The sequence below is a fragment of the Oncorhynchus gorbuscha genome, linkage group LG06 (assembly GCF_021184085.1).
Source record: "Oncorhynchus gorbuscha isolate QuinsamMale2020 ecotype Even-year linkage group LG06, OgorEven_v1.0, whole genome shotgun sequence".
Classification (NCBI taxonomy): domain Eukaryota; kingdom Metazoa; phylum Chordata; class Actinopteri; order Salmoniformes; family Salmonidae; genus Oncorhynchus; species Oncorhynchus gorbuscha.
The window spans coordinates 66,911,070-66,937,993 of NC_060178.1; the positions used below are offsets into that span (position 1 = coordinate 66,911,070).

The following is a 26,924-nucleotide window of genomic DNA, read 5'->3' on the forward strand; positions in this document are numbered from 1 at the left end:
ACCCCTGGTGAGACAAAACCACGACTTGTCAGTGAAGAGCACTTCTTGCCAGTCCTGTCTAGTCCAGCAATGGTGGGTTTGTGCCCATAGGCGACGTTGTTGCCGGTGATGTCTGGTGAGGACCTGCCTTTACATCAGGCCTACAAGCCCTCATTCCAGCCTCTCTCAGTCTATTGCAGACAGACTGAGCACTGATGAAGGGATTGTGCATTCCTGGTGCAACTCGGACAGTTGTTGTTGCCATCCTGTACCTGTCCCGCAGGTGTGACGTTCGGATGTACCGATCCTGTGCAGGTGTTGTTACACATTGTCAGCCACTGTGTGGACAATCAGCTTTCCATCCTGTCTCCCTGTAGCGCTGTCTTAGGCGTCTCACAGTACGCACATTGCAATTTATTTCCCTGGCCACATCTGCAGTCCTCATGCCTCCTTGCAGCATGCCTAAGGCACGTTCATGCAGCTGAGCAGGGACCCTGGGCATCTTTTTTTTGGTGTTTTTCAGAGTCAGTAGAAAGGCTTCTTTAGTGTCCTACGTTTTCATAACTGTGACCTTAATTACCTACCGTCTGTAAGCTGTTAGTGTCTTAATGATCGTTCCACAGGTGCATGTTCATTAATTGTTTATGGTTCATTGAACAAGCATGGGTGTTTAATTAAACCCTTTACAATGAAGATCTGTGATTCTTACAAATTATCTTTGAAAGACAGGGACGTTTCCATTTGTGCCGAGTTTATATTTATATATATTTTGCCGTTTTTGTCTTTTATTTAATTGTTGACAGCAGTTGACACCATATTTATATTGGAGAAGGCGAGTAGCGACACATTTTAAATTGATCATGTTGTGATATGTAAGTTGTTTTCTGTTGGTTGTGAGCAAACTTTTTGAACAAAAATATGGAATATATTTGTTGTCTTAGTCCTATAGGGGCAGTATTTCATTTTTGGATAAAAACACGTGCCCGGTTTAAGCGCAATATTTTGTCACGAAAAGATGCTCGACTATGCTTGGAATTGATAGTTTTGGAAAGAAGACACTCTGACGTTTCCAGAACTGCAAAGATGTTCACTGTGAGTGCCATAGAACTAAAGCTACAGGCAAAACCAAGATGTTTGAGCGACCAGGAAATGAACAGGATTTTTGAGGGTACGTTTTCCATGATCGCCTTATATGGCTGTGAATGTGACAGGAATGAACGGACACTTTCTAGCGTTTCCCCAAGGTGTCTGCAGCATTGTGACGTATTTGTAGGCATATCATTGGAAGATTGACCATAAGAGACTACATTTACCAGGGGTCCCGCACGGTGTCTGTGTGGAAATTGGTGCGCAAAAGTCACCTACCAGTATTTTTCCATCCTAATCAGAAAAGAATGCAGGCTTCTAGGACTGGCATTTCAATGAAGAGATATATGACAAAACACCTTGAGGATTGATTCAAACAACGTTTTCCATGTTTCAGTCGATATTATGGAGTTAATTCGGAAAAAAGTTCGACGTGTAGGTGACTGAATTTTCGGTTAGTTTCGGTAGCCAAATGCATAGTAACAAAACGGAACGTTGTGTCCTACACAAGATTCTTTCAGGAAAAACTGGACATCTGCTATGTAACTGAGAGTCTCCTCATTGAAACATCTGGAGTTCTTCAAAGGTAAATTATTTTATTTGATCCCTTTGCTGGTTTTTGTGAATATGTTGCGTGCTAAATGCTAACGCTAAATGCTAAGCTAGCTATCACCACTCTTACACAAATTATTGATTTTCTCTGGTTCTAAAGCATATTTTGAAAATCTGAGACGACAGGATTGTTAAGACAAGGATAAGCTTGAGAGCAGGCATATTTATTTCATTTCATTTGCAATTTTTAGAAATCGCTAATGTTGCGTTATGGTAATGAGCTTGAGGCTGTAGTCACGATCCCGCATGCGGGATGGGGCGGACTAAGTGGTTTTAAAGGTAAGGTGTAACAGGCTTTGGTTTTTCCATTTATATTTTGAGGTTTGATGTTAGTACATAACCATTTGGTGCTCAACAACTGCTGTCATCTCATTAGTCAGTATGTGTTACACTTGTACCAGCTAACAAGCTAGAGACAGGACCCGAATTCAAAAGTTAGGTAACTAACTAGCGTACTAATCCAAAAAAGCCATCTAAAGAAATTGCATTGGAAATTCTGTCATGTTGATGTTAGCTAGCTAGCTGGCAGCTAATGTTTGCTAGCTGGCGAAGTTATCTAGTCAGCAAACGTGATGTACTTAGCTATCTAACTATATCATAACAAAGATCGTCTTGCGCTAAATCATCAAGCAGAATTTCTTTATTCAAAAATACGTTTTAGGTTTTACCTAATGCTAGCTAGCAAGCTAACGTTTCCTAGCAAGCTATATAGGACAGAGGTGCTGGCAAACATTAACTCGCCAGCTAGCTACTTAGCTAGCTGAGCAGCGTGCTTAATCATCCAGCATAAATTCTGTATCCATTCTTCACAACACTATAAGGGTACAAGGCGAGACCCAGATGCAATCACGGGAGGCAGATGGTTTGAGTCTCTGATATTTATTATAATCCAAGGGGAATGCAAGAGAATGGTCATGGACAGACAAAATCAGGTCAGAGTCCAGAAGGTACTGAGTGGCAGGCAGGCTCGAGGTCAGGGCAGGCAGAATGGTCAGGCAGGCGGGTTCAGAGTCCAGACAGGCAAGGGTCACAACTGGGAGGACTAGCAAAACAGATAGAAGGAAAAAGCATGCTGGTTGACTTGACAAACAAGACAAACTGGCAACAGACAAGCAGGGAACACAGAAATAAGTACCCAGGGACTAATGAGAAAAACAGGTGACACCTGGATGTGGGTGGAGACACAAAGACAGATGAAACAGATCAGGGCGTGACAGACACACTGTCACATGATGTCAATGTCAACACAAAATTCTGGGCATATTCCAGGTCATCTTCACTTCAAACAAGTTTCATAGATGGGCAGATCTCACAAAGTCGGGGGAATTTCTCAGAAGCCAATACCTATAATATGGCCTTAAGATCATCATCAAGGTTTCAAGAGTCGGCAAGACACGTCATGGGAACTATTTCTGTTCTTGGGACAGAGGAACAATGCACCACACCCAAAAGTGATAAAATAACTATTGTTTAACTGTGCAACAATTTAAAACAATGTTGCACGATGATACATAAAGGTTCAATAGTATACACATTTGTAAGTGCATGTATAAATGGTGAATAGCTGGACACAAATAGTGGCTCACTATTTGGAAATCACTGACTGGCTATCGCAGCATTTTGACCAGTTTGTTATAACCCATTTATTAAAGGTTTATAATGCATTTACAAATGATTAAATAACCATGAATAACGTAATTACAAACCCTTTATAAACCCTTTACAAATGGTATCTTGTTGTAAAGTTTTACCAACTCTTTCTTATCTGGTTTGATTATTAAACACATATCTGCACCAAAACATATTACAAATGAAATGTAGTATTAAATATGATATGGGAAAAACATACACAAATAATAAAATATAAAGAAATCAAGAACTTTTTTGAAATAATTGAAATAATTTAATAATAATACATCTTGTTATGCAAACCTGAAAACAATATGATAAGAATAAGGCAATTAATAACAATTATTAACTTTTACAACTTCAATTGCTTCTGTACATACTAGGCCTATAACCTAATACACAAGGCATATAGCCTTATACTTTCCACTCTGCCTAAAGCCTAATATTAAAGTAAGAATGGGAACAAATTAAAAGCATGCATGGGATGTGAAATGACCAGTGACAATCTGAGCTATTTGGGTGAAGACTAGGATTCCCTTTACTAGTGCCTATGTCCACAATGAGTAACACTCACTGGAGCACCATAACCTAAAACAATTTTGGTTCCCTACGATGCATAACTGCTTTCCCTTGCATTATGGTGCAGCATAAACAAACCACGTCATATTCTCCTTTCTATATTTTAATCTAGGCTGTGTGGGTGTGATTGTCCCTCAGCCCTGTCTGCAACCTCAGCAGCATGTTGTCCAGTCTCTCCAGCCCTGTCTGCAGACTCAGCAGCATGTTGTCCAGTCTCTCCAGCCCTGTCTGCAGCCTCAGCAGCATGTTGTCCAGTCGCTCCAGCCCTGTCTGTAGCCTCAGCAGCATGTTGTCCAGTCTCTCCAGCCCTGTCTGCAGACTCATGTTGTCCAGCATGTTGCAGCCTCCAGCATGTTGTCTCCAGCCCTGTCTGCAGACTCAGCAGCATGTTGTCCAGTCTCTCCAGCCCTGTCTGCAGACTCAGCAGCATGTTGTCCAGTCTCTCCAGCCCTGTCTGTAGCCTCAGCAGCATGTTGTCCAGTCTCTCCAGCCCTGTCTGCAGACTCAGCAGCATGTTGTCCGGTCTCTCCAGCCCTGTCTGCAGACTCAGCAGCATGTTGTCCAGTCTCTCCAGCCCTGTCTGCAGACTCAGCAGCATGTTGTCCAGTCTCTCCAGCCCTGTCTGCAGACTCAGCAGCATGTTGTCCAGTCTCTCCAGCCCTGTCTGTCCTTGGCACCACAGGAACAGCTTCTATTGGGGTGGAAGGTAGCCTAGTGGTTAGAGTTGGGACAGTAACCGAAAGACTGCTTGATCGAATCCCTGAGCTGATAAGGTAAAAATCTGTCGTTCTGCCCCTGAACAAGGCAGTTAATCCGTTGTTCCTAGGCCATTGTTCCTAAGAATTTGTTCTTAACTGGCTTTCCTTGTTAAATAAACAAATATTGACTGCTTGGTGCACAGGTGACATATCTACAGTGTTGTCCCCAAGAAGGTCTGAGAGCGGACAGTCCACCAGTGTCAGAGAGGAGAGAGAAATAATTGCATACAGTGTGTGTACATGTAGCCTAATAGTACACAACAAAAATACAACATTGACAGTTGTAAACTAAACCAGGATGATTTAGTTACCATGCTGACTACCAAGCCCGAGCTTTCAAAAGTCATAACTATTGGCTAGCTACCTAGCTATCATCATAAGGGTTAGGGTTAGGCTTAGCCGCCATTTATTCTTGCAATCAACAGCCAGCAGGCTTATTTTTAGGAATCATATCACAGATAATGACACAATTAGATATCTAGCTAAGTATTTATTTATATATCTAACTGATGACACCAGGCAGGCTAAAACTCCATCCCACACAAAACATGGTGACATTTCAGGGGGTCTTTTCAAACAGCTCTTACACTCAAATTACATGATCATCATTTTCACAATTTCACAGTATTATCCCAATCTCATAGTGTGGTAATATACAGTTGAAGTCAGAAGTTTGCATACACATTAGCCAAATACATTTAAACTCTGTTTTTCACAATTCCTGACATTTAATCCCCGTAACAATTCCCTGTTTTAGGACAGTTAGGATCACCACTTTTTTTATGAATGTGAAATGGCAGAATAATAGTAGAGAGGATGATTTATTTTAGCTTTTATTTCTTCCATCACATTCCCAGTGGGTCAGATGTTTACATACACTCAATTAGTATTTGTCTTTAAATTGTTTAACTTGGGTCAAACGTTTCGGGTAGCCTTCCACAAGCTTCCCACAATAATTTGGGTGAATTTTGGCCCATTCCTCCTGACAGAGCTGGTGTAACTGAGTCAGGTTTGTAGGCCTCCATGCTCACACACACTTTTTAAGTTCTGCCCACAAATTTTCTATACGATTGAGTTCAGGGCTTTGTGATGGCCACTCCAATTACTTGACTTTGTTGTCCTTAAGCCATTTTGCCACAACTTTGGAAGTATGCTTGGGGTCACTGTCCATTTGGAAGACCCATTTGCGACCAAGCTTTAACTTCCTGACTGATGTCTGGAGCTGTTTCTTCAATATATCCACATAATTTCCGTCCCTCGTGATGCCATCTATTTTGTGAATAGCACCAGTCCCTCCTGCAGCAAAGCACCCCCACAGCATGATGCTGCCACCCCCGTGCTTCACGGTTGGGATGGTGTGGTTCAGCTTGCAAGCATCCCCCTTTTCCCCCCAAACATAACAATGGTCATTATGGCCAAACAGTTCTATTTTTGTTTCATCAGACCAGAGGACATTTCTCCAAAAAGTACGATCTTTGTCCCCATGTGCAAACTGTAGTCTGGCTTTTTTTTAATGGAGGTTTTGCTAAGCAGCCTTTCAGGTTATGTCAATATAGAACGCATTTTACTGTGGATATACATACATTTGTACCTGTTTACTCCAGCATCTTCACAAGGTCCTTTGCTGTTGTTCTGGGATTGATTTGCACTTTTTGCACCAAAGTTCATTCATCTCTAGGAGACAGAACCTAACCGACTTGCCAAAACTATAGTTTGTTAACAAGAAATGTGTGGAGTGGTTGAAAAAATAGTTATCATGACTCCAACCTAAGTGAATGTAAACTCCCGACTTAATTTGTATATGAAACATAGGAAAATCTAGTTTTTGATTGCCTTCGTCCTTTAACTGCCTGATCTATCACCTGTGTACACCTGATACACACATCTCCCGAGTGTGCTCCCGAGTGGTGCAGTGCTCTAAGGCACTGCATTTCAGTGCTAAAGGTATCACTACAGACTTTGGTTCAATTCCAGGCTGTATCACAACCGGCCATGATTGGGAGTCCCATAGGACGGCACACAATTGGCCCAGTGTCGTCCGGGTTAGGGTTTGGCCGGGCCAGGCCGTCATTGTAAATAAGAATTTATTCTTAACTGACTGCCTCGTTAAATAAAGGTTCAATCAAATAAATAAAAATCTAACTCTGTCTTGTCTCTCCCCCTCACCCCTTCATCCCCTCTGCAGTCCTAACCTGACATGGAGGGACATGCAGCACTTGTCCGTGCTGACCTCCAAGAGAAACCAGCTACATGACGAGGTGCACCAGTGGCGGAGGAACGGCGTGGGCCTGGAATTCAACCACCTGTTTGGTTACGGTGTCCTGGACGCTGGCGGCATGGTCAAGATGGCCAAGGAGTGGAAGACTGTCCCCGAGCGTTTTCACTGCGTGGCTGGATCATTGCAGGATGTCCAGTAAGTGACTGGGCACTGTACAGACAATACATTACCGACCTGGCTGAAAATAGAAGTAGTACTAAGATGTACAGTCGTCGCCAAAAGTTTTGAGAATGACACACATATTAATTTTCACAAAGTCTGCTGCCTCAGTGTCTTTAGATATGTGTCAAAGGCTTTTATTGACAATTACATGAAGTTGATGCAAAGAGACAATATTTGCAGTGTTGACCCTTCTTTTTCAAGACTTCTACAATCTGCTCTGGTATGCTGTCAATTAACCTCTGGGCCACATCCTGACTGATGGCAGCCCATTATTGCATAATCAATGCTTGGAGTTTGTCAGAATTTGTGGGGTTTTGTTTTTCCACCCACCTCTTGTGGATTGACCACAAGATCCCAATGGGATTAAGGTCTGGGGAGTTTCCTGGCCATGGACCCAAAATATCGATGTTTTGTTCCCCGAGCCACTTAGTTATCACAGTTACCTTATGGCAAGGTGCTCCATCATGCTGGAAAAGGCGTTGTTCGTCACCAAACTGTTCCTGAATAGTTGGGAGAAGTTGCTCTCGGAGGATGTGTTGGTACCATTCTTTATTCATGGCTGTGTTCTTAGGCAAAATTGTGAGTGAGCCCACTTCCTTGGCTGAGAAGCAACCCCACACATGAATGGTCTCAGGATGCTTTATTGTTGGCATGACACAGGACTGATGTCAGTGCTCACCTTGTCTTCTCCCGACAAGCTTTTTTCCGGATGCCCCAAACAATCAGAAAGGTGATTCATCAGAGAAAATCACTTTACAGCAATATCCTTGCCTGTGAAGCACCTTTTGTGCAAAGCAATAATGACGGCACATGTTTCCTTGCAGGAAACCATGGTTGACAGAGGAAGAACAACGATTCCAAGCACCACCCTCCTTTTGAAGCTTCCAGTCTGTTATTCGAACTCAATCAGCATGACAGAGTGATCTCCAGCCTTGTTCTCGTCAACACTCAACAATCACTGACATGATGTCAGCTGGTCCTTTTGTGGCAGGGCTGAAATGCAGTGGAAATGTTTTTGGCAGATTCAGTTCATTTGCATGGCAAAGAGGGACTTTGCAATTAATTGCAATTCATCTGATCATTCTTCATAACATTCTGAAGTATATGCAAATTGACATCATACAAAATGAGGCAGCAGACTGTGAAAATTAAAATTTGTTTAATTCTCAAAACCTTTGGCAATGACTGTAGGGTTGTTTGTATTTAGCTACAGTTGAAGTCAGAAGATTAAATACACCTAAGCAAAATACATTTAAACTCCGTTTTTCACAATTCCTGACATTTAATCCTTGTACATTTTTTTTGTCTTAAGTCAGTTAGGATCACAACTTTATTTTAACAATGTGAAATATCAGAAATAATAGTAGAGTGATTTATTTCAGGTTTTATTTATTTAACCACATTCCCAGTGGGTCAGAAGTTTACATCCACTCAATTAGTATTTGGTGACATTGCTTTTAAATTGTTTAACTTGGGTCAAACATTTCGGGTAGCCTTCCACAAGTTTCCCACAATAAGTGTAGGAATTTTGGCCCATTCCTCCTGACAGAGCTGGTGTAACTGAGTCAGGTTTGTAGGCCTCCTTACTCACAAACGCTTTTTCAGTTCTGCCCACACATTTTCTATAGGATTGAGGTCAGGGCTTTGTGATGGCCACTCCAATACCTTGACTTTGTTTTAAGCCATTTTGCCACAACTTTGGAAGTATGCTTGGGGTCATTGTCCATTTGGAAGACCCATTTGCGACCAAGCTTTAACTTCCTGACTGATGTCTTGAGATGTTTCTACAATATATCCACATAATTTCCGTCCCTCATGATGCCATCTATTTTGTGAAGTGCACCAGTCCCTCCTGCAGCAAAGCACCCCCACAACATGATGCTGCCACCCCCGTGCTTCATGGGTGGAATTGTGTTCTTCGGCTTGCAAGCATCCCCCTTTTTCCTCTAAACACAACGATGGTAATTATGGCCAAAAAGTTATATTTTTGTTTCATCAGACTAGAGGACACTTCTCCAAAAAGTACGATCTTTGTCCCCATGTGTAGTTGCAAACCATAGTCTGGATTTTTTTATGGCGGTTTTGTAGCAGTGGCTTCTTCCTTGTAGAGCGGCCTTTCAGTTTATGTTGATATGGGACTCGTTTTACTGTGGATATAGATACTTTTGTACCTGTTTCCTCCAGCATCTTCACAAGGTCCTTTGCTGTTGTTCTCGGATTGATTTGCACTTTTCACACCAAAATACGATCATCTCTTGGAGACAGATCGTGTTTCCTTCCTGAGCGGTATGATGGCTGCGTGGTCCCATGGTGTTTATACTTGCGTACTATTGTTTGTACAGATGAACGTGGTACCTTCAGGCGTTTGGAAAATGCAAGAATGGACCAGACTTGTGGAGGTCTACAATTTATTTTCTGAGGTCTTGTCTGATTTCTATTGATTTTCCCATGATGTCAGGCAAAGAGGCACTGAGTTCGAAGGTAGGCATTGAAATACATCCACAGGTACACCTCCAATTGACTCAAATGATATCAATTAGCCTATCAGAAGCTTCTAAAGCCATGACATCATTTTCTGGAATTTTCCAAGCTGTTTAAAGGCACAGTCAACTTATTGTATGTAAACTTCTGCCCCACTGGAATTGTGATACAGTAAATTATAAGTGAAATAATCTGTTTGTAAACAATTGTTGGAAAAATTATCTGTGTCATGCACAAAGTAGATGATCCTAACTTAGTTGCCAAAACTATAGTTTGTTATCAAGAAATGTGTGGATTAGTTGAAAAATGTGTTTTGATATTTCCAACCTAAGCGTATGTTAATTTCGGACTTCAACTGTATGTCTGGTCCATTGCCTGACTGTGTGGTTACTCTGCAGTTCGACCCATAAAACATAATAAAAAAGTTTGTCTCGTCCAGGACTGGAGTCTACGCAGATAGTCAATCAGAGCTACAGTACGCCTTTATGCAAATAAGTTATTTGCCACATGGGCCTGACATAATTCACTTTGAACTCGACTGTGTGTTTCCAGGCAGTAGCAACAGTACGACTTTAGATCATTACTAAGCGTCCTTCTGCAGCTTGCCTGCCACTGCATGCTTGTCCCAACCCATGTTTTGGCAACTGAATGGGAACTTACCTACCTGCCTGCCCGCTCATTTTGCCAATGCCAAAAAAAATTGATTGACAACTAGGGGTATGTTAATAAATTGCCTCCAGTGGGTGGTTTGTAAATTCAGAGCATTGTCAGATTGTCTGTTCATAAATTCTGAGCTTTTCGGTCTCCGAGGGTTCAGAGCATACACTGCGCTATTGATACAGGAACGCTCAGGCCAAGGAGTAGGGTTGATCTGCACATTCCTCACAATGGCAGTTAAGCAACCAAGCTGACTGGCTAAAGTTGGCTAGCTGCTTCCAGACACAAATGAGTAGTGCTGGTTAGCTTGTTTACATTAGCCAGAGCCTTAGTGACTAACTGTGCTGCTGGCAACCATTGAATTACTTTTTTTGCAGAAGTTTACTGGCACTGGTCATATTCAGTGGGTGTTGCGCATTTATAAATCCATAATTTATTTTGAGCTCTGGCTCACTCAGACAAGTGCTCTGAAATCGGAGTAGATAGCCAGAGTGAATTTACGAATGCAAGAGATATGCTGAACTAGATAAAAGTCGTTCAAGTTCCTCATAGCTAGCTAGCGAAGTGATTTAAATTTCTCACGAGATAACCAAATGACACCTGAATCTCTATCTGTAGCCACCGAAAAACGATATGAGGGGAAAAAGTCTGGTGGCTCACCCACTCCTCCAATGACATGATATCCTTCCAGCAGCTCTCTAACTAACTAGCTAATGTTAAGCTCTATGTTTTTAGCTTGCTACAGTAAATACATAGCTACATAAATAGATACAGTAGCATATGACTGACTTGTGATCATTGCCATTGCTAGTTTGATTGTATTGACATTCCCAGAGTTAGTTACATTCGTCTATCGTTCCCAAAGTATTGAGTAGTGGACACGGAAATAGTGCATCCTGAATGGGTGGAGGCAGCAAAAGAATGTACCAGGCCATCTGTGATTTACAACCTGATAGCAATATTTTTTGGACTACCAAGAAATGTATTGGTGAATTAAGCATCTCTTCTGCTAACAATACCTTACTGTCCATCATGGAATTTTGAGTCAAACCGAGCCTATTTTTTAAACCTCTTAAGAAGTTGGTTTTGTCGCATAAATTGGGAATTGAACAGGTTAGGGTTAGCCGAACAGGTTAGCCGAAGGCAGAACAGTTGAAACTGGAGGGGGACCATACTTAAATTCACACAGGACACCAGAAAGAATAGGATAATTCCACCAAATATAACAGACTGACCCTAGTCCCCCCGCCATAGACTATTGCAGCATAGATACCGGAGGCTGAGACAGGGGGGTGTCTCAGGGGACACTGTGGCCCCGTCTGACAATACCCATTGACACTTTGCCAAAGCACAGCCCCCACACCACTAGAGGGATATCAACAGACCACCAACTTACTACCCTGAGACAAGGCCGAGTATAGCCCATGAAGATCTCCTCCACTTCACGTAGACACCTGCTCGTCGGACATCTCAAATCATGGGCATTGATATGGAATTGGTCCCCCCTTTTCTGCTATAACAGCCTCTACTCTTCTGGGAAGGCTTTCCGTTAGATGTTGGAACATTTCTGTGGGGACTTGCTTCCATTCAGCCACAAGACCATTAGTGAGGTCGGGCACTGATGAGGGGCAATTAGGCCTGGCTCACAGTCAGCTTTCCAATTCATCCCAAAGGTGCTCGATGGGGTTGAGGTCAGGGCTCTGTGCAGGCCAGGCAAGTTCTTCCAAACAATTCTCGCCAGACCATTTTTGTATGGACCTCGCTTTGTGCACTGGGCAATTGTTATACTGAAACGGGAAAGTACCTTCCCCAAACTGTTGCGACAATGTTGGAAGCACAGAATTGTCTTCAATGTCATTGCATGCTGTAGCGTTAATATTTCCCTCCACCAAACTTTAGAGTTGGCACTATGCTTTGGGGCAGGTAAAATTATCCTGGAGTCTGCCAAACCCAGATTCGTCCATCGGACTGCCACATGGTAAAGTGTGATTCATCACACCAGAGAAAATAAAAATGTGAGAAATTATGCCACCCCACATCAAGAAACTGTTACAAAGGAGAGACATGCATGAAATTAACACCGTGATCATCATATTCACTGTCGGAAAAGGTTTTTACAACGGAAAAAGATTTATTTTGCAGCAAAAAGTTAATACAATTGCATATTTTATGATGATGAAATGCTTTATTTTTATTTATCAAGTGAATCTCAATCTCCAATAATGAATGCCAGCTAAGATAGGGGTAGGTAACATTTTCTAGTCTAAGCCTAACCAAAAGCCCACTCTTCGGTTTCCTAGTATAATTTCATGGCAAACCAAGCATGGTTTCTATAGTTGTTGGATTTCTGTGGGGGAGCAGGATTTGAGGCAGCACTAGTGCTCAGTCAGGTCTGCTGGGTCCATGCTAAGTAGGTCAGGTAATAGAAGGAGCTGTGAGTGCGGAGGTCTAGACAGACTGGGCTATGGTAAATACTCCGCACCTGCAGGCTGAATCTCAAATTTAATTAGATACAGGGGACACCTGTGGTCTCAAGGAGCTAACCAGAATACTGATTGTGTTATTATTTCTCTCTCTGTCCTTCTGTTTCTTCCTCTCTCAAATCTCTCTTCCTTAATACATTTTTGTATTCCCATTTCTCTATATCTTTCTGTCATGTTTTCCTTTCTCCATCTCCCTGTATTTTTGTCATTCTCTGACCCTTTCTTTCCCACCTTTCATATTCTGTCTCCCTTTCAAGTCTTCTCCATCCCTCTGTCCATCTCTCTCCCCCTGTTGTCCCTTTTCATTATCCTCCCTTTATCACCTTTTTTTCCTTTGTCTCACTTGACTCTTCTTTTGCGTTCACCTTCCTAATCCCCCCCTCCCATCTTTCCCTTCAGTAAGATCCAATCGGGTGGCAAGCTGATCCTGACCATCTCCACTGACTCCTGCCAGGGGAAGGACAACTTTGTCCGCTACCTGGAGCACGTTCAGGCTGTGGTCACAGTCAATGGTAGTCGCCGTGGCGACCTCAACATCAACATGACCTCCCCCATGGGCACCAAGTCCATCCTGCTGAGCTGCCGGCCCCGGGACGATGATGCCAAGGTGGGCTTTGACAAGTGGCCCTTTATGACCACACACACCTGGGGAGAGGACCCCCGCGGGACCTGGGTCCTGGAGGTGGGCTTCCAGGGAGACGAGCCACAGAGAGGGGCCCTGAAGGAGTGGACCCTCATGCTCCATGGAACACAAAGTGCCCCTTACATAGACCAGATAGTGCGCGACTACCAGTCCAAACTAGCCATGTCAAAAAAGGAGGAGCTGGAGGAAGAGCTGGACGAGGCAGTGGAGAGGAGTCTGAAAAGTCTGCTGAGTAAAAACTAGCTGACGTAGCTAACTAAACACCGTCTGGTCAGGTCTGCATGCCGGGCCGGTCTCGCTCTCTACTTCTCTCCTATCTTTCTCTCACTTCTCCTCTTTCTTTCTCGCACTTTCCACTTCTCTCACTTTCTCTGCCCCTTCTCGCTTTATCTTGCCCTCTCTCACACCTTCTCTCCCGACTGCCTTTCTCTCCTCTCTAATTTTCTTTCTTTCACCCTCTTCTCTGCTTTTAGTTTTTCTGTGTTTATATTAGCCATCTACTTCCAATGAATGTTTCTTGTAATCCGATGTTGATGATAAAAGTGTAACCTTAAAATAATCTGTTCTATAGAGAAAACAAAAAGATCTTATCTGGCTTTCGGTCTTTTTTTTTTTTTTTTACACATGACAAAAATGTATATAAACATAATGCATCCCACTACATGGTGTTCTTGCTTTCCCCCACACCTCCACCTCTGCTGAACCAACTGTTGTACAGTTTGACTTTTAATTATTTTCAGTGTCATTCTACTTAAAGTTTAATATCTTGCAAACAGAGGAGTGATACTTCTGTCCGTTTCTATTCTTGTGACAAGCAACTGTTTCTATATAAACAAGACAAGGATCGTGTGATTTATTTTGCAGCCTGTGGTCCTCAAAGCATATTGCAGAATAACCTTTGCGTATACTATAATAAATCTATTCAGCTGTTTGTTAAAGCACCTCAGTGATTTGCACCACTCTGCAATGCACAGGCAAGGTAGCAGAAATGTCTTGTCATTTGAATGAGGAAGAGAAAGATAGGAACTGGAAGATAGGTGGCTCTGTATTCCAATATCACTTTCTAAGGTAAGTCAATGCTCAATGTCAGACAATTGAAGCATATGCTGTAATGGGAAGCACTTATCTGTTCACTCAAGAGCACAAAGCACAGGGACATTTACATCACACACTGGGTGTGAGATCCGGACCGGGAATATAGTATAAAACAGCATCGTCTTCTGCCACTCTCTGTAGCTCTTACTTTCGTTATTCTGTTACACACACACACACACACACACACACATTTTCTGGCTCTCTCTTTCTCTCTCTCTCTTGTCTGTCCCTCTAAGGGAAAGTGGATTGTGCAGAGTTCAGATGTCGCTGTCTGCTCCTCCAGTTCATCTCAATGAAAAATGGATGACTGTCCTTCAGTAACTGCACCTATCACTCCGTGCTGAGAGACACCCAATGTTTACTAAACACTGCACTAGCTCAGTCTAGTTTCCTCACTATGACACAATTAATATACCTCCAGTATGCAAGTCAAACAGGGTGATCAGTTAAACTAGGCATCCATCACCTCTACCATCATTATAAAGTTAGTCAATAATGCTTTATCTGCATACGAAAAGTAAAAATCTGAAACATCTGCTGTTATTCTTCAAAGAATATAATATGAATAATTTAATATCTTTTTGGCATATTTCAATGGATTGAAATGAGATGATATGAAGGACTGGGGCATTCATTTGTAATGGAACAAAGCAATGAGTGTGTCATAAGAGTGGTGCTAATGTCCAAACACAAAGACAGTAGAGCTTTGCGCTTTTAAAGCTTGATTCTTTTTTATTATTAAAGCAATTTTATACACAGAAAGTCTGTGTTGAGGGCAGTCAATGGCATCCAATTGAACAAATGAGCTCTTGGGTTTGGGGGCAGCTTTGGTTTGGAAGTGTGGCAAACATCCATGAGGGCAGTAGCATGTCATCAATTTATAAAAATGTTAGAGGTTTTTTCACACATCAAGCCATGTTTACTCTACTTTGGGGGTTGAGATGACAAGGGGGCTTGTAGTTTTGATGTTCGTACTTCTTGTTTTCAGACATTAAATGTGTAAGGTTGCGGCGTAGGTAGAAAACGACAATAGCAGCATTATGGAACCAGCTAACACTTGCTGAACGCAAAGCCAGAAAGCGTGAGCGAATAGAGGAGCAGTATCAGGAAGAACTGTCTCTTTAAGGTTGGTTTCATATAGGGTGGGAACAATGTCTTTAGAATGTGTCTTTAGCAGAGTCACACAATGGCTCAGTGTTTGTTCTTACTGGCATAAGGTGAGGCAAAACTTGTGAGATATTTTGGCAAAGGTCGACCTTATCTCAGACTCAGTTCTTCTTTTTGCTGGTCTTCTCGATCATGGTCTCCACCACCATGGCTGTCTCCTCATAGCCCTTGGTCTTGCGGTCATTGGAGAACTTTTCCACTGACTCCACCATCTCCACCTTCTCGTAGCTCATGGAGTCAGGGGGCATGCTGCTAGCGCCACGGGGGGAGGGCATGGGAGGAGGGCCCCTGCGGTGACTGTCGTCTTTACCCCCCTTGGGTCCGGAGGGATTGCTGGGGCCTTTGGGGGCAGGGTTGGGCTGTGGGGGGGGAGTAGGGTTCTTCGGCCTAGGCTCGGGGTCTCCGCCCCTAGATTTCCCCTTCCCACCACCTTTTCCTCCCTTATCGTCTCCTTTCCCCCCCTCTCCGTCAGAGGGCTGGGTGGGGGTAAGGGGACCAGGGGGTGGCATGGGCTGAGGATGAGGGGGGTTGGGGGAGGGGGTGTAAGGCCCGAAGGGGTCATAAGGGGAGACCATGCCGTTGCGGATGGTGACGAAGACGTGTCCGGCGGAGGGGCTGGAGGTGTAGAAGTGAGGGTGGGGGTAGCTGCCATCGCCTGTCACCAGCACATAGCGCCCCTTGGTGTAAAAGTCAGCAATTGGCTCTGGCTTCTTGTACTTCCTCATTCGGTCCCTGACAATGTTACAAAGCGTGTCGAAGGCTTTGCTGATCTGAGCCCCGTCTGGCACATCCTGGGGCGTGTACAGGGACCTCTGCTCCTCCCTCTTCACCTCGCCTTCCTCCCCTGCCACCCCTCGCTTCTTGTCCTCCATGTGTTCGGCTCCACCGACTCTCTCCTTCTGGCCACTGTCCATCACATCTTTGGGGCTGATCTCCTTCTTCAGGACCTTCTTGGCCAAGATCTTCTGGCGAGGCTTGACACTGGTGATGTCCTGGATGGCTTGCGTGATGTCTGGAGACAACAAAACAACACAATACGCTCACATTCTAAATACATTATCCAAGGAGGATAGTACCCCTACGGGACCATGATCATCCTTATCTGCCATGAATAGACCCCAGGAGGATCCATTGTGATTTCTGTTCTATGGTCTTTGTATCTGAGTGGGTAGGATACACATCACTGTGTGGCTGTATACATTAGGGTTCTAGCTAGTGTGGTTATAGCCAATGATGACGACGGGGTGTTATGTGTCTGCTCTGTATGTATGGAGACTATCCGTGTGAAGCTGCTGTGGAATGAGACATGGCATGTCCTCACCTCTGCCCCTGTTCGACACAGTGGGTGTGTGGGTGTAGCGGTAATTGGTGGTGAACAAGGTAATGGGAGTCCCAATTATCGCTGAATTCAACCTGTGGAAGAGAATGATGAAGAAATGTTAGTTACCACCACAGCAAGTGATAGTGTATTTTTATGTGTTAGTAATAAACATTATACAAATGTTTTATTGAACCTTTTATTTAACTAGGCTAGTCAGTTAAGAACACATTATATCTTTACAATGATGGCCTACCCCGGCCAAACCCTAACCCGCACGCCGCTGGGCCAATTGCGCGCCACCCTATGGGGCTCCCAATTGAACCAGGGTCTGTAGTGAATCCTCCAGCACTGAGATGCAGTGCCTTAGATCGCTGCGCTGCTCGGGAGCCCAAATTGAAAGCTGACTGCGATACAGGTCTGATTGCCCAACATCGGTGCCTGACCTCACTAATGCTCTTGTGGCTGAATGGAAGCAACTCCCCGCAGCAATGTTCCAACATCTAGTGGAAAGCCTTCACAGAAGAGTGGAGGTTTGTTATAGGGGAGCAACTCTATATTAATGCCCATGATTTTGGAATGAGATGTTTGACGAGCAGGTGTCCACATACTTTGGTCATGTACATCGGTGTATCTGTATTCCCAGTGGTGAAATCTATAGATTAGCACCTAATGAATTTATTTTGATTGACTGATTTCCTTATATGATCTGTAACCCAGTAAAATCTTTGAAATTGTTGAATGTCAGATTCTTATTTTTTGTTCAGTGTAATTTTAAAAAAGACACATTTATTTGTCTTAGAATACACATTACTACTATTATTTGTATTATTATTATGGGGTGACAGGTAGCCTAGTGGTTAGAGCATTGGACTAGTAATCAGAAGGTAGTAAGTAACCAGAAGCTCGAATCCCCGAGCTAACAAGGTACAAATCTGTTGTTCTGCCCCTGAACAAGGCAGTTAACCCACTGTTCCTCAGCTGTCATTGTAAATACGAATTTGTTCTTAACTGACTTGCCTAGTTAAAAAAAATGGAATAAAGATGTATCCCAAAGGGTTGAAGTCAAGGCTATGTGCAGACCAGTCAAGGTCTTCCAAACCAATCTCGACAAACCATGTCTGTATGAACTTCGCTTTGTGCACAGGGCATTGTCATGCTGAAACAGGAAAGGGCCTTCCCCAAACTGTTGCTACAAAGTTAGAAGCACAGAATCATCTAGAATGATCTTGTATGCTGTAGTGTTAAGATTTCAATGGAAGTAAGGGCCCTGCCCCAAATCATTAAAAACAGCCCCAGACCATTATTCCTCTTCCACCAAACTTTACAGTTTGCACTATGCATTGGAGCAGGTAGCGTTCTCCTGGCATCCGCCAAACCCAGATTCATCAGTCGGACTGCCAGATGGTGAAGCATGATTCATCACTTCAGAGAATACGTTTCCACTGCTTTAGAGTCCAATGGCAGCGAGCTTTACACAACTCCAGCCGACACTTGGCATTGCGCATAGGGATCTTAGGCTTGTGTGCGGCTGCTCGGCCATGCAAAGCCATTTCATGAGGATCCTGACAAACAGTTATTTTGCTGATGTTGCTTCCAGAGCCAGATTCAAACTCAGTAATGAGTGTTGCAACCGAGGACAGGCGACTTTTACGCGCTACCCGCTTCAGCCCTCGGCGGTCCCGTTCTGTGAGCTTGGGTGGCCTACCTTTTCGCGGCTGAGCCACTGTTGCTCCTAGATGTTTCCACTTCACAATAACAGCATGTACAGTTGACTGGTGCAGCTCTTGCAGGGCAGAAATTTGACGAACTGACTTGTTGGAAATCTTGTTGGGCATCTTATGACGGTGCCACATTGAACATCTGTGCTCTTCAGTAAGGCCATTCTACTGCCAATGTTTGTCTATGGAGATTGCATGGCTGTGTGCTCGATTTTCTACACCTGTCAGCAACGGTGTGGCTGAAATAACTGAATCCATATACTTTTGCATATGTAGTGTATGCATCTGTTGGTCACAAGTACCTTAAAAAAAGGTATGGGCGTTGATCATGCAATGCGACACATCTCCTTCGCATAGAGTTGATCAGGCTGTTAATTGTGGCCTGTGGAATGTTGTCGAACTCATCTTCAATCGCTGTGCGAACTTGCTAGATATTGGTGGGAACTGGAACATGCTGTCGTATACATCGATCCAGAGCATCCCAAACATACTCAATGGGTGACATGTCTGCTGAGTATGCAGGCCATGGAAGAAATGTGACATTTTCACCTTCCAGAAATTGTGTACAGATCCTTGCAACTTGGGGCCATGCATTACCATGCTGAAACATGAGGTGATGATGGTGAATGAATGGCACGACAATGGGCCTCAGGATCTCATCATTGTATCTCTGTGCATTCAAATTGCCATGGATAAAATGCAATTGTGTTCGCTTATGAGTGCCAAAACCATAACCCCACCGCCAATATTAACAACATTAACATCAGCAAACCGCTCGCTCACACGACGTTATACATGCTGTCTGTCATCTGCCTGGTACAGTTGAAATCGGGATTCGTCCATGAAGAGCACACTTCTCCAGCGTGCCAGAGGACATCAAAGGTGAGCGTTTGCTCACTGAAGTCAGTTACGACTCAAAACTGCAGTCAGGTCAAGACCCTGGTGAAGACTACAATGCAGATGTGCTTCCCTGAGAAGGTTTCTGACAGTTTGTGCAGAAATTATTTAGTTGTGTAAAACCACAGTTTCAGCTGTCTGGGTGGCAAGTCTCAGACGATCCCACAGGTGGAGAAACCGTATGTGAAGGTCCTGGGCTGGTGTTGTTACATGTGGTCTGTGGTTGTGAGCCCAGTTGGACGTACTGCCAAATTCTCTAAAACGAAGTTGGAGGTGGCTACTGGTAGAGAAATGAACATTTAATTATTTGGCAACTGCTCTGGTGGACAGTCCTGTAGTCAGCATGCCAAAACTTGACACATCTGTGGCATTGTGTTGTGTGACAAAACTGCACATTTTAGAGTGGCCTTTCATTGTCCCCAGCACAAGATGCACCTGTGTAATTATCATCCTGTTTAATCAGCTTCTTGATATGCCACACCTGTCAGGTGGAAGGATTAGTTTTGCAATGGAGAAATTACAATTGACAGGGATGTAAACACATTTGTGCGCAAAATCTGAGAGAAATACACTTTCTGTGCATATGGAACATTTCTAGGATCTTTTATTTCAGCTCATGAAACATGGGACCAACACACAACATGTTGTGTTTATATTTTTGTGCAGTATACTTTTACATTTTTGCATTGAGAGACTGAAAAGAAAACATGTTAATACAGTAAACAAAAGAAAGATTTGGCAATATTAAAGGGAATTAAATAGTACATAAAAAATAAATAACACTGAAGAGATATTCAACCATTATCAAACAAATCTGAGGTCGAAAACACACAAATATAATATCTCAAATTGCCACCATGTGTCTGATACAGTATAGTCTACTACTGGTTTTCCAAGAGCCAACACGTTGAAGTACTGCCTATATCCAGTAGCAGCAGGACACTGGTCACTGTGTGTTGTGGTTAGAAAATTACATTACATTTACATTTAAGTCATTTAGCAGACGCTCTTAATTACCTGTTGTCCTCGTTCTCGATGATCCTTTTGTACCTCTCCAGCTCATTCTCCAGTGAGGTCTGGTACATGGCCAGGTGGCGGCACTCATTTGTGTATTTGTCCAGGGATCTCTCGGCTTCCTCGATGTCCTTCCTCAGAGACTCAATCTGCTCGTTGTACAGCTGGATCTCATCGTCATAGCCCTCCTGGGTGCTCATGATGGAACTCTCCAACACTGACGTCTGACATAGACAGGCAGACGGATGGACGGAGAGATACTGTAAACTGCTTCTTTAAAAAAAACTGAATGCATTTCATATTTCCATTAAGTGTTAAGCTAATGACAACCAAACTTAGTTGATGGATTACTGTGGTCACTGAGCTACCTCATGTGCCAGGTGCCTGGCTATACAAAGACTGAATAAATCAGAACTTTTGTCAAGAGAAACTCATGACTACTGTACTCGTTGAGGATGTTGTGGTGACAGCTGTAGTACTGCAAAGGTGTTCAACCCACATATTGAATATTTCATGGCAACCTGTCTCGGATTGAAAATGGAATTGAGTCTTTAGAGGAATATATGGAGAAAAACATTAGGTAAAATATTCAGGTTTCTTGCAACAATTATATTCAAACATTTTAAAATAAAACGTATTTCAGTTATAGAACACAATTTGAAAACCTTTTTTTCTAGGGAACACAGACAGCTATGAGGTACAAGCTACAGAAAATGAACAAAGTGAAAAGCATAATGGCAGAGTAAAGCTGAGGTAGAAAAAATATGTAGGGACAAAATTAAACTCATTTGAAGGGATGTTCATCTAAAATATTATTCAATTGATTCACAACTTTCGAGAAAATAAACATGGACTTTGATGTTTGTCTTATTTTTTTACTAATATTAGTTTTCTAATAAATACACCTGTATTTTCCTACTTCTCTGTAGCTGTTATCACCTTTACTCACTAATCTGAAGGTGATGACTGGCACCTACTGGCACCCCTTTGCAACTACAACCAATTTACAGTATGTACTGTACTCAATGGGTACATCTCAACTTTCTACCTCAAGTAAAGTGGCTACCTCATCTCCCTTCCTCACTAATATGCATAGGGGGGTAGGGCTTAGGGGTTGATTCGGAGTGGGACAATTTCAAACAATTGAGCTTGAGATGTTTCCTAAATTGTCATAGTGACAGAGACAGGGACATACCTCGTACTGCAGATGCTGCTTCTGTGCTTGGAGCTGACAGAGGGCGCTCTTATACTCCTCCAGCTGACTCTGCAGGGCTGGAACTCTCCTCTGGGCCAGCTGCTTCTCCTGCTCCTTCACACAGAGGGAGGACATACCAGTTATAATACACACTGATCACACAGAGGCAAGACAGGCCAGTTATATTATATTTACTTGCAACTTCAAAGACAGACAAGCAAACAGCTTACAGACTAACTGACTGCATCAGCATACTTTCTGCTGAGACACAACGTGAGCTGGGATTACCTGTCATAACACACAGAAGCTTATTATAAAATGCAGTCACAATTCACAGAAAGCTCAGTACACCTCAACACATTGGAACACATTCGAAAGCATCACAACACATTTTCCAGTCACGGACACACGGTTATCCACAAAGTTCTGCACACGTAGCTGATTTCAAGGCCCTATTGTTATCTGGTCTGACACCTCTGGTCTGACTCAGCTGGTTCCCCTGGAAACAGACAAATGCATGTGACAGGGGGAGACCTTACCTCAGAGGTGCCCACAGCCATATTTGGCACCAGGTGTATTGTCTGGTTGATCTGGTGCAGGATATTCACGTAGGTCTGGATCTCTGACAGGTTCTACGGGGGGAGGAGAAATTTCCCAAGAAATGATTAGACCTTGGACTCTACATACACAGCGCACACAACTCTGAGGAAAATAAAGAGAAATGTCATATAGGGTGGGTGTATTTAACAAGGTTGCAATATTAGAGTATAGTACACAATACCTTTGTACTCTAATCACCCACCCTATTATTTTACCAGTGACAGAATTGGTCAAATTAAGATCCTACATTTGTAAGTTGTAATACGGGATGCTATGCACACTGTATCTGTATCATTTGCAATAAATCTGATGTAAACGTATAAATGTACAGTATAAAGGCAGAATGAGTTTGTAATAGATTGCAGGTGATTTGTACAGTGCATTCGGGAAAGTATTCAAACCCCTTGACTTTCTTCTACATTTTATTACGTTACAGCCTTATTCTAAAGGAATTCAATTTCATCCTGTTTCCATTGATCATCTTTGAGATGTCCCTGCAACTTGATTGAGTCCAGCTGTGGTCAATTCAATTGATTGGGCATGATTTGGAAAGACACACACCTGTCTATATAAGGTCCTACAGTTCACAGTGCATGTCAGGGCCAAAACAGCCATGAGACCGAAGGAATTGTCCGTAGAACTCTGAGAGGATTGTGTTGAGGCACATATCTGGGGAAGGGTACAAAAACAGTTCTGCAGCATTGAAGGTCCCCAAGAACACAGTGGCCTCCATTATCATTCTTAAATGGAAGAAGTTTGGAACCACCAAGTCTCTTCCTAGAGCTGACCACCCGGCCAAACTGAACAATCGGGGGAGAAGGACCTTGATCAAAGAGATGACCAAGAACCTGATGTTCACTCTGACAGGGCTCCAGCGTTCTTCTGTGGAGATGGGAGAACCTTCCAGAATGACAACAATCTCTGCAGCACTCCACCAATCAGGCCTTTATGGCAGAGTGGCCAGAAGAAAGCCACTTCTCCGTAAAAAGCAAATGACAGCCGGCTTGTAGTTTGCCAAAAGGCACCTAAAGATTCTCAGACCATGAGAAACAATATTCTCTGGTATGATGAAACCACCAATAAACTCTTTGGTCTGAATGCCAAGCGTCACATCTGGAGTGAAGGTTCCCCTTTCAACAGGACAACAATCCTAAGTAGACAGCCAAGACCACCCAGGAGTGGCTTCGGGACAAGTCTTTAAATGTCCTTGAGTGGCCAAGCCAGAGCCCAAATTTGAACTCGATCAAACATCACTGGAGAGACCTGAAAAAAGCTGTGCCGCGACGCTCCCCATCTAACCTGATAGCGCTTGAGAAGATCTGCAGAGAAGAATGGGAGAAACTCCCCAAATACAGGTGTGTTAAGCTTGTAGCGTCATACCCAAGAAGACTCAAGCCTGTAATCGCTGCCAAAGGTGCTTCAACAAAGTACTGAGTAAAGGATCTGAATACTTATGTAAATGTGATTTAGCATTTTCTTATTTTTTATATATTTCCAAACATTTCCAAAAAATGGTTTTTGCTTTGTCATTATGGGGTATTGGGTGCAGATTGAATAGTTTTTTTTTTTTTTTAAATATCAATTTTAGAATAAGGCTGTAACATAACAAAATGTGGAAAAAGTGAAGTGGTCTGAATACTTTCCGAATGCACTGTATGCAGTACACCTCTTACCTTTCTGTGTCTGTCTTTGGTGGAGTTGATGTCATCCTGAAGGAACTGAGTCTGGATCTGAAACTCCAGGTTCCTGAGCAGGTTATGGTCAGCCTCCTAGGAAAGGAGAAGAAAGGGGAAAAGGATGAGTGGCGAGGAGAGAAGAAGAGAAAAAAACGAGAGAAGGGAAGAGAAGAAGATGGAAGAAAAGGAGAGAAGAAAGAGGAGTCAATAGGTCAATATATCGACTCCAATTCTCATAAAGCCTCAAACAGTATGACAATGCTGATATTGTTGAACTGAACCCCACACAAAGCCTTTCTCTTCACTAGTACATTCCTCCATTAAATCCAAAACCTCTAAGATCAATAGAAGCTATTTTAATTCAGTTACATCACCACACTGTATTGTCCTGATCTCATAAGCTTTGTCTCTCAGACCACAAAGTCCTACCAGGGTTGCAGTTACACAATTTAATTATGATTCTGACACCCTGGACAAAGCTTGTAGATTATTAACCAGACAGATTATATAATACATACTTTTCTTTGTGCCAAACACACATACCCTGTTGAGTTGTTCCAATGTACCCCGCAGCTGTTCTTGATACTCACACTCATTTCTGTATCTATGGAGGACAAAACATAAATCACAAAACATACATTCAGGAATTCCACAATGATGTGTGACCTACCTTTTATTGATCTGTAATTTGAACACCTTTGTGTGTTGAGCACATTGATTTTCATCTATAGGGCTTTTCTGACTTTACAATGTCTGTATTGATTAACTAGTCATTGCCCTTAATCAACCTGGCTCTCCTTGAGAGCACTTGAAATGGCTGTTGATTCCCTTTTTTCAGAACACAACCACCCGTGCTTCTACACCTGCATTGCTTGCTGTTTGGGGTTTTAGGCTGGGTTTCTGTACAGCACTTTGAGATATCAGCTGATGTACAAAGGGCTATATAAATACATTTGATTTGATTTGACCTGTGCAGCATTCATCTAAATCCTGTCTGTGTATGAACAGAGAGTGGCCCATACACACTTTCCTTCTCTCTGATCCACACATCAGTTTTTTAAAAACACATAGCCCTACTGACGCACACACAAACACACGCACTAACACTTTCAGAAGCAAGCACACACTTACTTGTTGGTGAACTCGTCCAGCATGCGGCATGCGTCCTTCAGCTGGCGCTCAAGTTTGGCACGGTCGGCAGAGAGCTCGCAGATGCGCCTCCGGTTCAGGCCAATCTGTTCAGTAAAGGCCTCCTCAAGCCCACTGGCCTCTTCCATCCGCTGCAGCGTCTCTAGCTGCTTGCGGAACACGGAATTGCGCTGCTCCAGCACGCGTGCCCGATTAATATAGCGGGCGAAGCGGCTGTTGAGCTCCTGCAGGCTCTCCCAGCCCTGGATGGCTGAGGTGCCTGCTGATGCATCAGGGCCGTAGGGCTCTTCGAAGACATCAGAACGCTCATACTTCTCTTTGCGCACCTCGCGCCGGTAACTGGTCTTGTACATGGTGGTTGTTGTCGCTATCCCGCTGCCTCGGTTGATGTTATCCCCGGAGTGCGTTCTTCCCTGCGGCACCTTTAGTGTGTGAAAACTCAGGTGCTCACCCTCGGCTGTCTCATTCTACACTAAAGGCTGCCTGGCCCTGGGCGCCTGCGAAATAGACCCCCACAAATCTCACGCTGGCCTGTTCCCACGCAAGCCTCACGCGTGAGACCTTCCAGAGTTTGTTAGCCTTTGTGGCTGACATTACAAACGCTCTGCCAATGATGACCAAGCAAAAAAATAAAAACAAACAAAAGGCAAGCGAGGGAGAATACTGCTGTGTCACATATACCATTATAAGGAGACCCTTTGTTTCCAATCAACCGTTTTTCTCGGTTTTTGTTTGGGGGAATTTTCGAACATGGCCTTGATTTACCACATGATAAAGTGGAAATAGCATGCTGTGCAGTTTGTTACAGGCCATATACAGTTACTAATATGCCAAATGTAGGCTAGTAAACTCCAGAGAATAGTGTGTTCTCCTTATTGTAGCCTACATAGGAAAGACCATATGGATGGTTGAAACAGGATATAGTTTCAGTGATGGCTGGCCGATTAGGTCACAATTGGTCAACAACAAAAAAAGTGTAAAACTTGTGTAAATATACAGTACCAGTCAAAACTTTAGACACACTTACTCATTCAAGGGTTTTTCTTCATTTTGACTATTTTCTACATTTTAGAATTATAATAAAGACATAAAAACTATGAAATAACACATGGAATCATGTAGTAACCAAAAAAGTGTTAAACAAATCAAAATATATTTTGATTATTCAAAGTAGCCTCCCTTTGCCTTAATGACAGTGTTGCACACTCTTGTTATTCTCTCAACCAGCTTCACCTGTAATGATTTTCCAACAGTCTTGAAGGAGTTCTCACATAGTCTGAGCACTTTTTGGCTGCTTTTCTTTCACTCTGCAGTCCAACTCATCCCAAACCATGTCAATTGGGTTGAGGTCGGGTGATTGTGGAGGCCAGGTCATCTGATGCAGCACTCCATCACTCTCTTTTTTGATCAAATAGCCCTTACACAGCCTGGAGGTGTGTTGGGTAATTGTCCTGTTGAAAAACAAATGATAGTCCCACTACGCGCAAACCAGATGGGATGGCGTATCGCTGCAGAATGCTGTGGTAGCCATGATGGTAAAGTGTGCCTTGAATTCTAAATAAATCACTGACAGTGTCACCAGAAAAGCACCATCACACCTCCTCCGCCATGCTTCATGGTGGGAACCACACATGCCGAGATCATCCATTTACCAACTCTGAGTCTCAACAAAGACACGGCGGTTGAAAACTCATCAGACCAAACGACAGATTTCCCCGGACTAATGTCCATTAATTGTGTTTCTT

General features: G+C 43.2%; 2 protein-coding genes across 3 annotated transcripts in view; one reads left to right on the forward strand and one right to left on the reverse strand.

The window, feature by feature from the left end:
* LOC124038252 (neuroendocrine convertase 2-like) overlaps window positions 1–14,278 on the forward strand; it is a 78,273-nt gene extending 63,995 nt beyond the window's left edge. The window contains exons 11-12 of the mRNA XM_046353878.1: window positions 6,829–7,056; window positions 13,104–14,278. Coding sequence (XP_046209834.1) covers window positions 6,829–7,056; window positions 13,104–13,590 — 715 coding nt within the window. The 3' untranslated portion in view covers window positions 13,591–14,278. The remainder of the gene's footprint in view (window positions 1–6,828; window positions 7,057–13,103) is intronic.
* Window positions 14,279–15,151: 873 nt separating this feature from the next.
* On the reverse strand, window positions 15,152–25,752 carry LOC124038251 (filensin-like). 2 transcript variants are annotated; one of them, XM_046353877.1, is made up of 8 exons: window positions 25,162–25,752; window positions 24,574–24,634; window positions 24,028–24,123; window positions 22,294–22,386; window positions 21,755–21,862; window positions 20,563–20,783; window positions 16,931–17,022; window positions 15,152–16,621 (listed from the first exon to the last, which is right to left on the reverse strand). In XM_046353877.1, exons 1-8 carry the CDS (start codon window positions 25,530–25,532, stop codon window positions 15,711–15,713), a joined length of 1,953 nt encoding a protein of 650 aa, XP_046209833.1. In that variant the 5' UTR covers window positions 25,533–25,752; the 3' UTR covers window positions 15,152–15,710. The 2 variants fall into 2 exon arrangements, with proteins under 2 accessions (XP_046209833.1, XP_046209832.1); XM_046353876.1 differs by having other exon boundaries at window positions 21,755–21,868.
* Window positions 25,753–26,924: the final 1,172 nt, after the last annotated feature.

Bases quoted from the DNA above. Each gene is read 5' to 3' on its own strand.
- LOC124038251 (XM_046353876.1), bottom strand. From the start codon at position 25,532: ATGTACAAGACCAGTTACCGGCGCGAGGTGCGCAAAGAGAAGTATGAG. The intron at 22,387-24,027 runs GTAAGAGGTGTA...CTCCCCCCGTAG, and splicing joins CCAAAGACAGACACAGAAAG to AACCTGTCAGAGATCCAGAC. The intron at 20,784-21,754 runs GTATGTCCCTGT...TGTCTATGTCAG, and splicing joins AGCAGCATCTGCAGTACGAG to ACGTCAGTGTTGGAGAGTTC.